Source organism: Ambystoma mexicanum, chromosome 10, assembly GCF_040938575.1.
Source record: "Ambystoma mexicanum isolate Mex_15411 chromosome 10, UKY_AmexF1_1, whole genome shotgun sequence".
Lineage (NCBI taxonomy): Eukaryota > Metazoa > Chordata > Amphibia > Caudata > Ambystomatidae > Ambystoma > Ambystoma mexicanum.
Genome location: NC_090932.1, coordinates 1,589,192,701 through 1,589,212,434, shown reverse-complemented (window position 1 = coordinate 1,589,212,434; position 19,734 = coordinate 1,589,192,701). Strand labels below are relative to the sequence as shown.

General features: G+C 43.9%; 1 protein-coding gene across 1 annotated transcript in view; it reads left to right on the top strand.

Annotated features, from left to right (window-relative positions):
* The window catches only part of LOC138492638 (carbonic anhydrase 15-like), a 110,072-nt gene extending 90,748 nt beyond the window's left edge, over nucleotides 1–19,324 (top strand). Inside the window, exons 5-8 of the mRNA XM_069619933.1 lie at nucleotides 9,305–9,397; nucleotides 13,762–13,828; nucleotides 15,423–15,589; nucleotides 18,745–19,324. Coding sequence (XP_069476034.1) covers nucleotides 9,305–9,397; nucleotides 13,762–13,828; nucleotides 15,423–15,589; nucleotides 18,745–18,966 — 549 coding nt within the window. The 3' untranslated portion in view covers nucleotides 18,967–19,324. The remainder of the gene's footprint in view (nucleotides 1–9,304; nucleotides 9,398–13,761; nucleotides 13,829–15,422; nucleotides 15,590–18,744) is intronic.
* Nucleotides 19,325–19,734: the final 410 nt, after the last annotated feature.

Here is a 19,734-nt window from a genome sequence, read left to right as displayed (position 1 = left end):
TGAATAGCTCATGGCCGCGTCACCTGACGCCCAGCCAAGTGACTGTAAATAACCTGTGGTAACTAGACCCCAAGTTCAATGTATATCAGTGGGTAAAAGAAACAGTGACGTTTGCCTCGTATATAAACTTGCTAACGTTAAGGTACAAACAGTCCAAATAAACAAACTCTCTAATAAAAGCTTCGAAAGCCTATGGTGCGGGAAGGGTAGGGGTCTTGCCTGCCATATTGATGCGGGACAGAGAGCGACACAAGTGCAGGGTGAAGCCGGATTTGGGAGGTGGAGGGCTGGACAAGCGGCATGGAATCCTGACTCACAGTAAATAGAGTTGCAAAACCACGTGGCCGTAAATTTGGTCGAAAAATACCTGAAATTCGCCTCCACACTTCCATTTTGCAAAAACGAGATTCCATTTTGCAATTTAAAAAAATAAAAACATCGCATCATAATTCTTTTTTTACACACACCTTTAATGACACTTACAAATCACACTGAGCAGCACGCCTACAGCTCTACCTCCACGCATACACATTTGAATAAAAAAAAAAATTAAGAAACTAAATGTTAACCTGTAGCTTTTCGATTTCAGATTGATTGGCATAATAGGGCACACCTGCCCACCCCCATTTCTCAGTTCATCGATAGGAGGATCAAAGTATATTGCCCACCCTCCTTGGCATCACTCCCGGAGCCTGCAGGTGGTCCATTGAATATTCTTCAGGCTCTGGAAAATCTTTCTTCTGGTAGGTGTCAGCTGTGGGTCCAAGGCAGGGGTAGGAGTGTACCAAAAAAAAAGTAGTGGCACTGTGACCCGGTCGGGGAACAACATGCAACACATTTTTCAAGGTTTGCAGTCATGCTGGTTGACAGCCAATTGAGTTGAAACCAATTCCAGTTTAGCTGTAACTGCTAATGGGTGAGAAAGGGGAGTAGTGTGCTTTAATTTCTCAAAGATCATTTTTGGAATAGTGAAAATGGTTGCAAAAAGTAGTGGAACTGTTAACAGTAAAAAATAATAGTAGTGGAACTCCGATCCCGACGGTTCCCGCTCACTTCGACCACTCGTGCAATGTAATAATGTCCACTTCTTGCTGTGCCACGTTCTTGTTAATCAGGTGGATTGGACTTTGTCTCGCTGATGTCTTCGACTGGTCAACAACACAGCAGAAGGTTCTGGGGCATGCTTCACCTAACTATTTAGTGCAGAGCTCTATTGCAGTTGAATAGTCTAGGACATTCTTGGTATAGCCTTACTGCTCTGAAGGGGAGATGAGAAATGTAGGCAATGAGCCCATTCCTCTGGTCAGTGACAGCAGAACGTTCTTGGTCATGCTTCATCTTGAGGTCTTGCGCAGAGATGTATCGGAGCTGGGTGGTGGATATCCGTGATTTCTTCGATAACGAAATGTCCGATGGAGAAAAGCCGAAAGTTATTTGTTCGAAAATAACTTTCAGTTTTGTCTCCCGCTGACGTTTCCAACAACCTGTTCCGCCCGAACCCCTTACCTTTAGCCGGCACACCTCTATGTGTGCCGCCGCCTCCGTCATCCCGCTGCAACGCTGGTTTCCTTCACTTTAGGTCAGGGGAATCAGTGCCACAGGGTCCTTTTTTTGTTGTTTTTTTAAGTTTAACTTTATGTCGTAGGTCACGGTGGATACCCCTGTAACCCCTGACACGATTGCATTGAACAAAGGTGCAGGGGTCAGCCCCGCAACCCCCGCTCCCCTTGTTCACTGTAATCACAGCCAATGGTAGATGTGTTCAAAATTTTCGTCTGTATGTAATGTTTGTACAGCCGAAATTCGAACACCTATAACATTCGTTTTTTTAAATTTTCGTTTTGTTTCACAGATTCCATTTTTTGGGTATATTTGCTGGTCTGAAGGGGAGATGAGGATGTAAGGTCATTTTTCTCTGTAGAATTATCTGCTGGTCACAAATACATCTCAAGGTTCAAAGTCCTGCTTCATCGTAATATCCTGTGCTGAGATGTTTGTGAGAAAAATGGTCTCGCTCATTTTTCTTGGTGCATCCCATTGGTCTGAGTGGGAGCTGAGCATCTTACAGTAAGTAATGCTCATTTTCCACTTATCGGTACCACAACCGAATACAACAGGTAATGCTCCTCTTGAAATCAAGGGATATGGGTATTGCCTAAGTTAGGGGTGTTACTAGGTCTGGAAAAACTCCAGGGCTACACTAATGTCGGGACTGTCGGGACTCGGGGATAGCTATAGCCTTTTGCTTGTTGCCTCTGAGCTTCTATCCAGGGCTACAACAAAAATACCCAGGGCTATAGCCTCCCCAGTCCTCCATGTTTTATATATATATACATATATACTAATACTCTTAACCCCTTAAATGCAAGGCTATTATGCAGGTCGATTAAAAAAGGACGAGCATACTCGTCGATGAGCTGAGGGTTTTCGGTCGAGCTTCTCCTTGGAAATGTCCACTGGTCAGTAACTTAGCTGAATGTTCGAGGTCATGCTTCTGCTTGATATTTTGTGCTGAGATGTGACGAAGCTGAATGGTACCTATATGTCACCTTTTTCGTATATTCTACAAGTGGGTCGGAGGGCTGAGGGTTTTAGTACGTGCGTCTTCCACTGGTCAGTTTCGAAAGATGTAGGCTCTCAAAACCATGTCTCCTTGGTATGTTGTGCTGCTATTACAGGTTAATTCGTGTTAAGGATTCTTGTATGTTATGACTTGTGCCCTTGATGGGGCATCTTGGCACTGTGCTGGATATTGATATGAAAAATTGAGAAAGAGGGGAAGAAGGCTAAAAGAAAAAGATAAAGAACTCGTTTCTTCCAACCCTCTTTAAATGTTTCGATCAACAGCAAGAAATCCAAAACCTTATGTCACAAAGAAAGATTTTAAGTGATTTCTTGAATTTGAAATGGTCATTGATGTATCTAAGATCCCAAGGGAAGGATCTCCGCAAGAGGAAGCTAGGGACGAAAATAATCTTCTGCACCAGTTTTGACTTTTGGCTTTGCTGGTAGTTTGCCAGATGCTCCCTTACCAAAGTCGAATACTACAGTTAGTATGTACCTTTTCTTTTTTTAGTATTCATAGTATTCTTTTTAAGCTGAATACTGTAGGAAGACTATTTAGCGTGCTGAATATTAGTCAATTACTAACAGAATACTAAACAAATACTTGTTTGTAGTCTTTTAGTCTTTATTTATTATTGAATACTACATTACCACTATTGACCACTACTGAGAATACAAAAGAAGTGAAAAGAAGATCTTCCATTTTGGTGAGGGCTGGCGTGAAAAGGCGAACAGTCGAATTATAGATCATAGTGCTTCTTAGGAAGGTAGAACCTAGCCAATGGAAGTCTCCATGGGCCAAAGAGATGGTCTTAAAGTCAGTCTGCTTTTCCACTGGGAATCAGTGGAGGGTCTTCAAAGCTCGTGCGATGTACATCCTCTTGGGGTGCACCAGTAGAATAGGTGTGGAAGTAGTTTGTACCAGCTGCAGTTTCCTAATTGTATATTGTGGAGAACAAGGGATAATGCATTTTCCAAAGTAACCTGATGAGAATACGGGAGTACGCACTGTGATACTCTGTTAAGGACAGGCCCCCGAAGCAGCGGTCATGTCTTTGATTTACATTTTAAGTTGTCTGACCTGCAGATAAGGATCTCAGACTTGGAGGCTTAGAACTTGACATTTATAGCATCCATCCTGAGAGTCGATGCCTGTCATGCAGTTGAAAAAAGGATTAATTATTTCAGCATTTCAATCAAAAGGAGGAAGAATCTGGATATTATCTACATACGTGTAAAATAGCATTTTGAATTCATGCAGACATTCCACTAATGGTTGCAGATATGGATTCAACAATTTAGGGAAGAGAGCCGATCCGTGTGGGACTCCAAAGTTCATTGTGAAAGTTCTTGACTTATAAGGCGGTTGAGCGACTGAATAATCTACCTGCTAGTAAGGTCTGCATCTAGTCCAGAACTTTCTCTGCAGAATCCGTTGTGGGGCTCTACCATTGCAGGAAGGTATGAAGGGCATCAAACTCCACTTAGGGATCCTGAAGAAACGATGCAGAACCACGTCCTCCATCAACCAGTGAGAAACGATGCAGAACCACGTCCTCCATCAACCAGTGAGAAACAATGCAGAACCACGTCCTCCATCAACCAGTGAGAAACAATGCAGAACCACGTCCTCCATCAACCAGTGAGAAATGATGCATAACCACGTCCTCCGTCAACCAGTGAGAAATGCTGCAGAACCACGTACTCCGTCAACCAGTGAGAAACGATGCAGAACCACGTCCTCCGTCAACCAGTCTCCCGAAGTCAACCAGGACTGATACTACAGTCAATTCTTTGCCCCTGCTGGGGGATAAAGTGCCTTGATGTCAACCCAGTAGATGGTGTCGTCCACTGTATGCCGGATTTTGGTTGGTAACATTGCTTTCCATTTCTTTTGCTGAGGACAATGATCTACAGATTGGTCTGATGTTGGCTGGATTCACCCGATCCAATGATGTGTCCTTAAGAACAGGAAGCTCCACTCCTGTCTTCCATTCTGTGGACATAAGGCCTTCTGACAGGGAAGTGTTAAAGTCGGAGAGGATGGAAGTGGTCAGAGGAGGACTGGTTGTTTTTAATACGGTGGCTGGACATGTCCAAAAGGGCGAATCCTGAAGGTTTGGCATTGAGCAGATGGACATTGAAATTTGTTGACTGGTCTGGGAAATGTGCTTTTGTCCAAAGTAAACCGAGAGTCATCTTCGTCGATTGTGGGGGCTCTTATTGAACGTTTGGAGTAAATGATAGCCCCTTTGTAGTGGGGGAAGTGGTCTGTCTGATTGCAGGGCGGTTGAGAAGCTGAAGTGGAGGTGAGAGTGAGAGATTGTGAGTCTGTAGCTTCCTCACACGAAGCGTGAAGAAGAATGCACTGATGAAGTTTCTGTGGAGTAAGGTTTATGCCAGGATGTTTCTGGCTTCTGAATCAACTCTTTCTCAGATGCTAAGGACGAAGAATACCAAGAATTACATGATTTAGAATATGGCTGTAATTTAAACTTGTGTGATCACTGCACATTTGTTACTGTGTATAACGAAATTTATTTTACCGCATATAAGCATATATACGTGCGGCGGAGACCCCGTCCGCCGCCATCTACCTCCATATTTATTATTAACTTTACCCAACCCGTCACATATATATGCAGCGAAATGGGGCTGTCGAAATGTGACATTTTGGTATGCGTGGCGGCATGATACCATTTAAACTAAATCCAGAGCAGTGATTATGTTTGCATTTAGATTTGTGTCAATAGAGCGTTCACAAGTTTAAAGCTGAAAAGTAGCTGGGATGAATTCTAAGGTCACTAAGGCACATTTCCGTTGCAAATGAGCTTTGAAAACAATGGCTCATTCCAAATATTTGCAACAATATAGTTACATTCTAAGGACTTGCAACCTAACAGGACAATGGCAGGGATATCAAATGAGTCCTGGTTATTAAAGTTTGATGACGAGGATATCTTGTATATAATTAAGGAAAATAGTGACTCAAGGACCATAGGACCAGGGGGACTTTGTAATAAGGTATTGAAAGACAATCCTGAAAGATGGGCTACTTATTTACATATGCTCTTCATCAAAATATTGGAAAACAAATGCTTTTCGGACACATGGACAATGGCACATATTGTGATGATATTTAAGAAGGAAAACACGTTGGATCCAGATTATTATTGCCTGATAGCGCTGCTGGATGCCCAAGCAAAGATTCTCGCCTCATTGTTTTTAAAAGAGTTAACTAGATGGGCGGATAATGGAGGCATCATCAAACCAAACCAAACAGGATTCAGAATGCGAGTTGGGACAGTAATCCCGGGCATGGTTATAGATGCCTTCCAAAATATGGCTTGTCTTAATGGAGCATTGAGCATCTTTGCAATCACAATAGATGTGTTGTTGACTTTTGATAGGATTATTTTTTGTGGGAAAAATGTAAATGATGGAATATTCCATCTCCCTTGCTGAATATTTTGAAAGCGTTTTACTCCAAAATGAATTTGAGGGTCAGGCTTGCCCTGGACAGTGCTCTTTCAGCACCAATTGAAACATTTGTTGGTGTAAAACAAGACTGCATATTAGCCCCTTTTTTTGTTTAATTTTTGCATGGGAGATTTGGGGGACTGTATGAGTAGAGCTTCCTTGGCAACTCCAAAGTTTTTTGGGGTGAAAATTGCATGGATTACATATGCTGATGACGTCATGTTGTTTGACCATACTAGAGTGGGTCTTCAGCGTCTGATCCATGCTTTTACGAAGTATGCGGACAAGATGAAAAAAGACTAGTGATACTTTTCTTGACATTTCTCGACATAAAAGAAGAAAAATAAAATAAAATGGTGTGTGATAAATCAAAAGTAGATATGCTGACATATGCTGACACAAAAAAAGCAATGAAATTAGTACACCAGATGATGCATTTCCTATGTAAATATGCTAAATTTCCAGTGATATCAACAAGAAGAAAGCAGGAGGGAAAAGTGATCCCAGGGTAGATATATGATCTGGAAACACAGGAATCCTTATTAACATTTGTTATGGCCATTCTGTAAGGATTCATTTGGAAGAATGTCTTATCCCTACTGAAAAATATACCTTACATTTTTATTAGATTTGAACTTGGCCTGGTCTCGATGAATTCACGATTATTATGGAAGAGAGTTTTACTGCGTACTAAGTTCTATGACCCACCAGTGTCATCTTTACTGGTAAACCTGGGGGCAATATCTCGTGGACGGAGTAACGAATACGTCCAGATTTGCAAAAGTGCAGTCGAGCAGATGGGCATGACATTGGAAAAAGGCTTATCTAATACGCAGCTGTTAAAAAAATGGTTTCAATGAGACTAGATTGAATCATGCATGAACACTTTGGAGTACAACAAGTATGGAGATGTGGGTTTGGTTCATAAGCAGTTAGGTGCCATGTCAAAGTATTTGATGTACTTTCCGTCACCAAATACGAGGTGTAACTATTTGCACTTTAGATTGATTCTACTAGAAACAAGACAAACTAAGGCTAGGTGGAACGGAAATAATCAGAATTCTCCCGTATGTCAGTTTTGTGGTGAAGGGAATACACCTTTGAAACATCCAGTGTTAACTTGTGGTTGTCTTAATAAAGAACGGGTGATGATTTTTACCCGGTTTGTACACTCCCCGTCTTTCATTCTGAGTGATGTAATGTGAGAACAATTTTATATTACATTCCATGGCATTGATTATAGCACTGATGCGTTTTTTGTACAGAATGGATTTAACTAAGTAGGATGGTTGATTTGTGGAAACATTTTCATTGCGGGGGCGCGTATTGAGAATGTACATTTTATTGAGAATGTAAAGTTTAAAGGATGATGTATATCTCTTTGTAAAATGTCTTTTTTTGTAAGGTTAATTTGTAACCAAGAACACAGTAAAAATAAAAATAAAATATAAATAGCTTTATAGACTGAAGGAGGGGTCATTATTGTGGAATAATGACCCACTACCAAGTAATGGCGCAAGGCTTAAATTGGTGAAGCGTCGATATACTTGGTTTTGTCTTTCTGTGATGCGCCCGTCTGACTCCGGCCCAATTGGTGTGCTTTACAAATATATTTAAGTAAAATAAAGTATGCCGTGCGATAATGACCCCTCAGGCTACTAGCACACAGTGATAGTAGCAAGACATGTTTTGGAGTTTTGGTGGTGAAGTAAAAAATGTTTACTTTACAAGTAAAGTAAATAGAAAAACTAAGTTAGTATTTTAAATGTGGTTTTAGTGTGTAGCATTTACATAACACGGTTGTCTTAATAAATTAAGCATTGCCATTGCAACCTAGCTGAACTCGAACCGGTTTAGCATGAGCACGCATTAGGTGTCAGGTGTTAAAAAGCATGTTGCAGCAGAAAAAAAAGGTTCCCCCAGAGAGGAATCGTCTTCTTGAAAACAATCTAACATGGAAATTGATTTCTTGTTTCACTATCTGCTTTTGAAGACAGAATGTTCAGAATGCAACCAATACCAGTAGTTATTGGTTGCACTCTGAACATTCTGATTGGCTGAGTGGAGTCTTAGAAACCTCTGGGTATTAAGCACATTTTAAATAACCAATTACAACTGGGTGCCATATAACCAGGAACTGTGGTAGATGAAGATAGCAAGTACTACTTTTTGATTGGTGTCATGTTACTAGGAAATGAAGAAGTCTGATGTTACCAGGACATTCCCTTTCTGCTGTGTAACCAGGGAATGGCGGTGGACAAGATTACAAATTAGCACATGGAACTCGTTATTGACCTCCTCTCAGCCAATGAGAATGTTTAGAGTGCAGTCAATAACTACTGGCATTGACTGAATTCTGAACATTCTGTCTTCAGAATAAGACATGGAAATAACAATGCAATTTCCAGGCAAGATTTTATTTCATAAAGACAATTCCTCTCTGGGAGTACCTTTTGTTGTTGTTGCTACAAAATGATATTTAACGCAGAGAGTAGAAACCTAAAACATTGGAAAATGCTTCCACGTTCTTGTGGAGAAACTATTTACTTTCATATGACACCTAACACATGCTCATGTTAAATCTGTTCCAGCTCAACCAAGTTGCATTTAAAATTCTTAACATATGAAGACAACCATGTTATTAAAATACTACAAAATAAAACTACCTTTAATTTACTAACTTACTTTGTCTATTTACTTTACTCACTCTTAATGCACCATTTTTTACTTCACCAAGAAAAATCCAAAACATGTATTGCTATTACCGCCATGTGCTGATAGCCTTAAAGAGTTTGGGAGGAGTCATTATCGCTTGGGATAATGACCCTTCTCCAACTTAATGCCCTCGGGCCATGACCTGGTGGCAGTTCATTATTCTGCGATAAGAACCCCACCCTCAGTCTATAAGGCTATAGTAACAATTATGTCATTATGACTTCAACATTTTAATGAGGACCCATACTGGTCCAACTTCAACCCTCCATTGAAATGTATTGGCTTTGAATGAATTTGTGAAAGGGTTGCAGTTATTTTTTTACTAAATAAAAATCATGTTACATGGGGTTCGGACCCCCCAAATGATGATCACGTTAGACCAGGAGGAGAGGGTGCTTACGGTGATCTGGCAAGCTGTTCGAATGTTGTCACTTATTGAGGGAATCTGAGGGGACCACACTGGGTAATCCTTTTCTTTGCATCTTGTAACCTGTCCAATTAGGAGCTATGAATTCTCGGTAATCTCTCTCCTCATCTTTTTTAGCTGCACATTGTTCATCTGAGTGCCAAGTACAAGAGCATCGCGGACGCTAAAGCAGATCCGAACGGGCTGGCGGTCCTCGGGCTACTCTTTAGGGTAAGTGGTGATGGACAGCTGCAGGTGGGCCCCACTGGATGAGAATCACCTTCGGCCGGTCGGAGGTTTTAGCCAATAGCATTCTTCAAAGATGAGAATTGTAGGACCACACTACTAGTAGGAAAAAGAGAAACTGCAAATCCCATATAGTCAGGCCCGGCTGACGGTGACCCTTGTGGCAATGGGAAAGTTGGCAGATATGGGTAATGACCCTGAGTTGTCCAACTCCAGGACCAGAGGGCCGGAATCCTGACAGGTTTTCAAGATATCCCTCATTAATATTCATAAGAAAAAATATGCAGCCATTTAGAATCATTGTATTCAAATTTATCACATGAATATTAATGAGCGGTATCCTGAAAATCCAAGTTGGACAACCCTGAAACACACCTGGGATACTTGGTTGACAGGAATGCTTGTCACGTGAGATTGAAAAGGGGGTTAACACTTTCCGTTAGTTAATGTTTACCCTACAAATTGGAGTGGCTTTGAAACACATAATTAACAGGATTGCTGTCATAGTTCATGGGGCGGACCACACTAATTTATTCTGATAATTCATGAGAATGACAGAATGCATACATTCCTTCCTGTACTAAATGCGCTCCTTCCAAGCACTAGAAAGTGGGATGTGGTTGGCAGGGATAGCCCTACTAAGTGACTGGTTTAAGGGCTCAAACACAGAGAGGAAATGTCAAAGACAATTCCTAGTTTTCATAGAAATACCACTTATGTCCTCCTCCTGCCACAGTTTGCCCTATGCGGTATTCCATGGTAAAAGAGTGCCGCAGTAAATATTGCCTTACTATGCGGTGAAATACCTCATTTATTTTACTCAAATGTTTACCTCCACTCAAAAGGCATAGGTAAAGATTTTTAAAAGTCCCGGGAAGTTTTTAAAACATGTTTGCACAAGCACTGCCTTACACCAGGTGAAAATCAGTTTACTACATGGTGTCACCCAAAGGGGTCACAAGGGGAGCCTCTTTGATATCCACTGTCCCACTTCCTTTCCAATGCTGTGCAGACAAGATTGAACATCCATTAGTGAAAACTGTGCTGTAGGGTTATGCTCTGCTGCTGTATACAATCAATTTCATCCCTGAAAACAAGTGTGGAAATAGATATAAAACATTATAAAATTAGAATTTTCAGATAAATCACAGGCAATATATCAGGATATCTACATCCGTTTCTGCCAGCCCTGCTGAAGTCTTGTAATCATGCAGATTTTATGAATCACTGCATGAGGTAATGAAAATTCCCACATGTGGTAATTCTCCAAAACAAATCTGTCAGACTCATAATGAAGGCCTTCATAGTGAGAGACTTGCTGTTTTAAGCTCTTAATATTATTGTAAATAAGGGTACTGGAGCATAACAAAATAAAAGTGATGTGTGGAGGATCACATAGTTTGGCAATGTGCACAAGTTGGAATTAAATAGCAGGTCACCAGGTTCTACAGTCGTGACCTAACTAGTGGACCACATTTCATCCTTGTGTGGTCTCCTCTGAGACTGTGGCGTGTCCAACCCCTTAACAGTAGACTTACAGCATGACCTACACTCTCTCCAAAAGGCAGTGCATGCTGTCAGCATAGCCAGCCTGTGAGGGGTTTGAGGGGTTTGAGGAAATCTGCCTCTAGTAACTGAGGATCCACTCAATGGCCACTCAATGGACATAGGCCGTACTACATGCTACAGCGGACAGATTCAAGGGTTTACTGGGGCCCAAGTGTGCACGCGAGCAACCTCCCGTGCAAGTGGGGAAGAGAAAGGCAGACAGGGGTGGACTGGAAACCAACAGAGGCCCTGGAAATCAGTTTCAAAGTGGCCCCTTAGTACAAGTTTTGAGCATTTTTCTAGGGGAAAATCTGAAAATAAAATAGGTCACCACACAAAAGAGACCCAGGATGCAGAGGCCCACCAGGAAATCTCCAGAGTTTTTTGTAGGCCAGTCCAGCCCTGAAGAAAGAAGGTGCACAACACTGACACCTTGTGGCCCAGGAGGAGACTTTTGCACTTAAGGAAATGCACTTTCCTTCCCAGACACAGGTGTCACTGCAGAGTAAATTGCAATACCTACGCCATTAGTATGTGTGGTGAAAGGATTCTGAGTAGAAATATTATGAAATATAAAACTTAATTATTTATGCAGGAGGTTTCTAAAATGCTACATGCCACCTTGCAGCCACTGCACAGCGCATGTCCACCTTGTGGGTAGAAGTAAGGTACACCCTCACGACTCATGTTGCAAAATCGTACGGATTGCCTGCTGAACCTATTGCTTAATTTTGTCTGAAATTGAAGGGGAATGGACAATAGGGTGTTCTCTGATTTGTTTATGAACAAAGATTCCCACTCATTGTGAGCATGGCATGAATTCCGTTGGAATTACTGCCAAACTCGTTTACAATTAGCCCCATACTTCCCCACAGGCTTATCACAAAATTGCAAGTGGTGGTAAGGCAGAGGTAAACCCCAGTTTTTAGTCCATAGGACTCAATGTGGATTTAATCCGATTTACCACGAGCGGCAATTCACTGTGGTAAAAATTATAGGAAAACTACTTTAACTCCAGCTATATACGGGTGGTGAATCGTCCACTTTACATCAGACAAAGTCAGAATTTCCGCAGTGGGGTAAAAACAATCTATGGGCCTCATTATGACTTTGGAGGTAGCCATTTTCTGGGAACCCGGGCCCGGACCTTCCCCATTCCCATTCAAGCCCCCATAGGGCTCAATGGGAATGGGTGCGGGAGCTAACAACGGGCCGATTACGACCAGCTCGTTGTTAGCTCCCTGGTCCCCCCAGACGTCCAGAGCGGGTCCCGCGAGGGGACCTCGTAATCGTGCAGAGTGGGTTTAACGGCGTCGGCACCATTACCGGCGCTGTTAAACCCATTCCGTACATCTTGTAATGAGGCCCTATAACTCAAATTACAGGGCAGTAACGTAACTACCACCAGAAAATTACTGCTGCACCATATTTGCAATGTTGCCCATTGTCTGATAAGGTGATTGGTTATTTCGTGCAAGGAATGACCAAGTGAGAGTTCCCTGATTCATTGATTAACACTTTGGAAATGTGCAGCATTGAAACGATGACTCTTATGGTCTTCAATTGTCCCATGCCAGTCCATTACTTCATTTGGTCCCAATATTTTCTTTTCATCCTCGCATTTGTATTCTTTTGTCAATTCTGATAAGAACTAAACTGCAAGATCAGGTTTCAATGAAAATAAAACAGGACTGACTGAACTGCTTGAACCAAACACAGGTCAACGTGAGGTCTCTCGGATTTAAGAGAGGTGGTGGGAATTTGGGCATAGGGCAGCTGGGAATAAAGAGTCTTTCTGTAGCCAAAGCATTCATAGGAGGGACAGCAAGGGATTCTGGAGAGAAGATGTAGGATAATGATGGATGGTCCCTTGCATGATTGGGGCAGTAATGCTGAGTTGGCTCTTTTTTGGCAGAGCAAGCAGGACTGTGCGACTGTAATGAGAACGGAGGAGATTAGTTTCAAGAGACAATTTGTTGGTTATGGATGATATGTGGGGCGCGGTGGCGGGCAGCACGGTTAGCGCAATGATTCTTCTAGGGCTGTCAGAGCCGTTCCACACCGTTCTTTTGGCTGTTAACCATGAGCTACATTTGTAAAGTGCATCCCTCTTGTTTGCTGAACCTCCTAATTTGGTGACAGGGGACCTTTCACAACCACTGTAAAATGGGTGAAAAGACTACAGTGGGTAATGGGGCCTCTTTCAACGTGACATGTCCTGTAATTTTTCATGCTGATCTGGATCTGCTGATGGATCACGAAGAGCTCTTATGCACCAAAAACACCCCATGGGGCACTAGGCTGGACTCTGATGCACATACCTGCAGGTGCGCGCATCAGAATTGGCTCTGCCTAATGTTTTGCCTAATGCAACAGCGTCTGATGTAACACAAAGCTGAATTCTCATGCATCGTGCTAAGCTCTATTCATGACCACATCCCCCATTCCCTTCAGGAGATGCTAGACCAATCCTGTTTTTTTCCCTTTGCATTCTGGGACTTGTAGTCCAAGATTTCCCTATTACAAAACCAGGAATCCAGGACTCTGATGCATTGCACTGAGCTCCATTCATGACCCCATTCCCCATTCTATTTAGGAATAACTAGTACAGTCCTGGTTTTTACTTTTTATTCTGGGACTTGTAGCTCAATAATTTCCCACTACAAATGCAGGACTGCAAGCCCCCCCCCCATGCAAAGAAGACACACCAGACTGGACTAGCATCTCCAGAAACACCATAGCAGGCTTTTCCACCCTGCCATAGACTGTGCCTCTGACCTTTAGCCCTTTCCCCCCCGCAGGTGACACCGACTGATAATGCCAACTATAACACTATCGTGGATGCCATGAAGAACGTGACCCTTGAAGGTTAGTGAATGTTTCGTGTTCTGGGTCAAGCTCTGTAAGCCACAGTTCAAAGGGGGAGTTAGTGGCCATGAACCCGGGGAGGAATGCTCAACGAGAGCGCAGAAGTGGGAGACGAATGTGTGGGGCCACCTAGGAGTGGGAGGAGGCAGGGGGGACTGAGCAAGGCAGAGGAAAAGCCTAGATGGAGGGGTGTGCCATGCATTCAGTGTAATTCGGCAAGGACCAGGAAGTGGGAGAAAAGCCAGGAGGGCCCTTTAGTAATGCAGAAACTAGTGCCCTGAAGTGGTGGATGAGAGAGAGAGAGAGAGAGACAGGAAGTGATGGCGCATTGTATTACCAAACGTTATAGATGGAAGCAGCATCAGGGAATGGTGGAGTGGACACAAGCAATGCATGATTGAGGAGCTATGGAGGAATCAGGCACAATATATGTGGGAGCACCAATGACAGAAAGTTATGAAGGAGCCGGGGACTGAATGCGAGCTATGAACCACTGATATCATGACAGGAAGTGACCTATGCGCCAGGGGCATGGTGGGTCCAAGGCATAGCTCTCAACTCACACGCTTTTGGCGGGTGTCACCCGCCTTGTAAACAGCTGACTCACCCGCCAAGCCTCCAGCACGCCCATTCGTTTCAATGGGCCTCTCACCCGCCAAAACTAAAATCAGGTGTTTTCACCCGCCTTTGCGACACAAATGGTTGAGAGCTATGGTCCAAGGAAAGGACGTGACTTCTGAGCAAGTAGCGTCATGAATAAAATGGCTGCCCAAGGACAGGAAGGAGAAGCCTGATACAGGAAGTGACCTGGGAGCCTGGAAGAGCATGCAGTGAAGGTGGGTCCAAGGTCAGGAAGTGATGGAGAAGCTTGAAACCGGAAGTAGACCAGTGGTGGTAGAACGAGGACACAAACGAATGAGCAGGGATTTTGGGGGTGGCAGTGAGATGAAGAGAGAGTGAAACTAGGTCCATTACTGACGGAGGATCCGGCCTCATCATGTGATTGAGCAGTCCCGGACAGGAAGCCAGGACGTTTCCACAAATGATGCAGCAGGGGGATGGGAAGTAGTGGGACAGCCGGACACAGGAAGTCATGGTGGGTCCACAGCGAGGAAGTGAGGAAACAGCAAAGGACTGGCATTGAGGGAGGAACCACTAGCACATGGCGAGTCAGCAAGGGAGAGAGGAGTGGGTGATGGGCAACGATGGAGGTTCAGCAACAGGAGGTCCTGAAGGGGCTTTTATCAGAAAGTGATGCAGTGAGTCAGTGATAGAAAGCGAGGGGGTGCATTGCAGATCGACTGATGTGCTCTTCCTTCCACATTCTCTCTCCTCCCCTCCCTCTGAACCTCTTCTCCGCTCTCTCTTTTTCCTATTCCTTCCTCGTCTCTCTTTTACTACTTCTATACTTTTTGTTATAGGGCAGACTAAAAGCAACCCAAATGGGAAACTTGTCTTCGCAAATCTGCTTTCTCCATGTTTCTTTTCTGTGCTTGTTTTCCAGTTTATCTCGTACATTTGGCTCCCCGCCCCACTCCCACAGTGCCCCCTGCTGCCTCATTCCCTCATGCTCTCTTTTTACTTCCTAACGCAGGAGAGTCTGTGGACCTGGCCTCCACGTTCCGCCTCGACAGCCTCCTCCCCAGTGCGGACAAGCTCTCAAGATATTACCGTTATCAAGGTTCTTTGACGACCCCAGACTGTGCGGAGGCGGTCATCTGGACGGTGTTCGAGGAGCCGGTCAATATCAGCCGGTCACAGGTACGGATACACTCCAAGCAACGTCCTGCAGGCGGAACCGAGAGCCTCGTGCAGAACCTCTCCAAATGTCCTCACTCTCTAGGACAGGTTGCACCCAGTCATTCTTATCAGATTTGAATGGGCACAACCATGTGGGAATGCATGTGGTCAGTGATGGCCCGATTAATTACCAGTAATCTTCATAAGCCAAATCCAAGTGTTCCTCTTCACAGTCGTTGACAGTAACGACTGTGACGAGGAAGACAGACAATGAGGTAATGGCCCGTTGACTTAATGGTGATCTTCATGCCTCCAAATCCAAGGGTTCCTCGACACAGTCCTAGACATTGGGGGTCATTACGATGTAAGCGGAGTCATGAATTTTCTGGCGCCCGGGAATGGGCAATTACCGGGGCATTACAACCCTGGCGGACCCGGTAATTGCCCATTCCCGGGCATCAGAAAATATTACTCCCCATTCTCATTTGAGTCCCATTGGACTCAATGGGAATGGGGAGGACGGATGCACCGGCGCCATTCATGAATGGTGCCGGTGCATCCGTCAAGGTCTACGAGCGGGTGCCGTTCTGCCTGCCAAGTCAGACCTGGCAGGCGGAAAGGCACCCGCCTGCAGACCTCGTAGTTTGCTGGTCTGGTAACAATGGTGCCTGTAGTTTAGGCATGGAAGCAAGACAATGTAGAGCAACACAGTTTCTAATCCAGGTCCCGCATTTAGAGACTGATCTCCAGATTAAGAGCGTTATCAAAGATACATTAATTAATTAATAGAGTAAGGACTGTGATATAGAATACGGATGAGTAGTTCATGAGCATTGCAATGTAAGAATGAATGAGAATGAGTGAGGCCATGCGGGTGAAGTAAATCCCATACATCAGGGGCAGTGATGGGAGATTGAAGGATGCCTTGTGATGTCTAAAAGGCTGAGGGATGCGACACTGAAGAAGGCTCAAGAGATGTTTACGCGGCGGGAGATGTGGGGGTGCATGCGGAACATATGACGTGCTTTAGGTCAGCAGTGTGGGACGGAGGGAGAACCCAGTGTAGCTCATAGGACCAGTTCTTTTCTTTAGGCATGAGTGACACTACACTGAAACGCATGAGGCCAGTGACCAGATTCAATGAGATGCCATTGACTCCTATGGCACCATTTTTCTGGGAATTAGTGAGATTTCCCCGAAATGTATGAGGCGAGTGATGGGAATGGAATCAATGCAACGCCATTGACGAGTATGGGACCAGTTTCCTGGCAATGACTAAGACATCACTGAAATGTATGAGGCCGGGGACAGGAATGAGTGAGATCCCACTGACGCATTTGGGACCAGTTTGTAGGAATGAGTGAGACCACTGAACTCGGTAAGACCAGTGATAGGAATGAGTGAGATACCACAGAAGCGCATGGGTCCGGTTATGTAGGAATAAGTGATGCTTCACTGAAAGGTATGAGAGCAGTGATAGGAGTAAGTGAGATGCAGGTGTACACTTTGCGTTTGGCATGGAGCCTATGAAAGGGAGGTCTGATTAGCACACACCCTTTATGAGATACAACTACTTGCATAATTTCATTCATTAAAACCAAAAATGTAAACAGTCAGGGCTTCTACTCCTTTACCAGATGCCACTCCATCACAGGTGCAGCTGTAAGCACTTCATTTAAGTCAAAACTATTGCCATGGTGATGGGGAGTGAAGATAGGAGAGAAATGGGATGTGTGGGTGTTTTTGTGCCTTTTACCCACCCATTGATCACCCATTAGCATGTTAATCCCTATCACCATTCCCCCTACTACCTCCCCCGCCCAGCGTAACCCGCCACTGCACCCCCCGCCCAAGGATCACTCTGAGCAAGTGATGTACTTTAAGGGAATGTCAATGTTATTTCTACGCATTCATTTGAAAAGCAATGGCTTATTTGTAGCTGTAAATCAGTTCCTAGTGTAATACAAATGTCTTAACCAAGTGTGCTTGAGGTCCTGTTAAAAAACAAGCATTGGCAATGCAAACAGTTTTCCTTCTTGTATAGCCATTAGATAGGCCTGTGCCAGGCAGTGGCATAATATGCCACGGTACTGACACCATTGTTCAGCTATTGCCATTTTATGGCCAGGTAGTGCCATCATGAAAGTGCCTGGAAAATGCCTATCCCATGCCAAAACAGAAGCCAAAGCTGTTGGCTTTGCTAATGCATGTTTCTTCTATCCTGAGTTTTAGGATTACATTATATTTGTAATGGGAAAGGAAATCTACAAGAACAACCACAACTTAAATACTATAACTAGGCCTCAATGGGTTTCTCCTTCATGACAGGGGACAACTTGAGAGCTCAGGTATTCCAGCCCTTGCCTGCCCCGCACCCATGAAAAAGGAAAATAAAATAATGAACATTCAAGTTAACTACTGAAAAAAAGGAAATGGAAATGCTTTCTCCCTGTAGGCAAGGTTTTAACAAAACAAGGGTCTCGATTGTATTGCTTGTTATCAGCAGCATTCAGAGCAATTGATAAGGTGTTTGGCAATTTCATGCATTTCATTTATTTTCAATACTCCAGTTACTGGAAGCTTGAAAGTGTGATCGGGGCCTTGATTCAAAAGTACATTTTAAACCTTGCTTGGGTCCAGCCCCGGCCCACTTAAAGCCCTTCTATCCACACCTTTCGTTTTTCTATTTTAGCTTTCAAACTCTAGACACCCTGCATCCCTCTGCTCGAACCCTACCAAATCATTTAACACATTGAAGAGAGTTAAACTCTGCCTCTTCACAAGGTTTTCATGCGTTACTTGTTCATCGTTCGACAACGCCTAAATGCCCCTTGCTGGGCGATAATTGTCCCTTTACTAATCCAATCTCATAACATGTCCCTTGACTGGTCAATCCTGCCCCTGGCTGCTCTAGAATGAAAACATTTCAGGTATAAGGTGCGTGCCCACCGGCCGGAATAGAGGTCACAGGTTGCGCAGTAGGAGATTGGCCAATATGGGAACTATGAGACTACATGACCGGTTGATGCCCGGGCATGAGTCAGTCAGTCCCATGTCCTGCATGCCCCCACTGTACTTGGTTCAGAGGCTTGCCTGAGATTGAAATATTGGCCAAGTCGGCTCCGATGCTCCGGAACACCCCACTCACTGATTCTTCTGCTTCTCCCCCAATGCAGCTCAACGTCTTTGTGGACAGTGTCCACTTCACTGCCACTGGGGAGGAGCGCAAGAAGATGACCAACAACTTCCGACCGCCACAGCCCTTGAGGAACCGGAAAATCTCTGCCTCCAGAGACGCGACGGCGAACCGCGGGACCATGCGCGGCACCAGCCTCCCAGCGCTTCTTCTGACGTTCCTCATTGGCCAGCACATGGTCCATGCTCACAGACTCTCTTAAGCTCCCATAGTTTTACTACTGATCATGACTTATTGTGTCCATATCAGCACTTTTACACTGTGATTTCACCCACACTGCACTGGAAATTAAGGAATGAATGTATAGCTGTATATAATAATTGTGTGTAACTTTGACAAATAAGTTTTCATTTTCATTTGAAGAGAAATCATGATTTTGAGAAATCGTAGGATAGTTTTTATAAATGGAAATTTCTTGTTTTGCAAGCGATGATGCCTAAATAATTATTTAATGAAATATTGTAAACATTTTCCTTGTCGGAAAATGTCATATTTATATATATAAATTATATAATATAATTCAAGACAATCAATAAAATCTGAAGTCTTTCTTACACGTGGCTGCGAATGTAGTCTTTCTTTCATTTTTTATGCATGTGGAAAGTGATCTCACACAGCCTCCTGTGGGCAGGCGTGAGAACTACAACTAGAAAATTGCTGCTATTCAGACCAGGTTGAAAAAAAGACTATGGGCCTCATTCCGATTTGGGCACAAAGGGATTACCGGCACCGGTAAGGACACCAGTGCCGGTAAACCCTTTGCGCCCTATTCCGAGGTCTCTTAGCGGGTCCCTCGTTTAACGCCTGGTCTGACCAGGCGTTATGGAGGGGCCCCGTTAAGGGACTTCAGAGCTAATAAGTACCGCAAATTGCGGTACCGTTATTAGCTACTTCCCCATTCCCATTGAGCCCTGTGGGGGCTCAATGAGAATGGGGAATGGATTTTTCAATAGGGACTTACCGGTCCCGC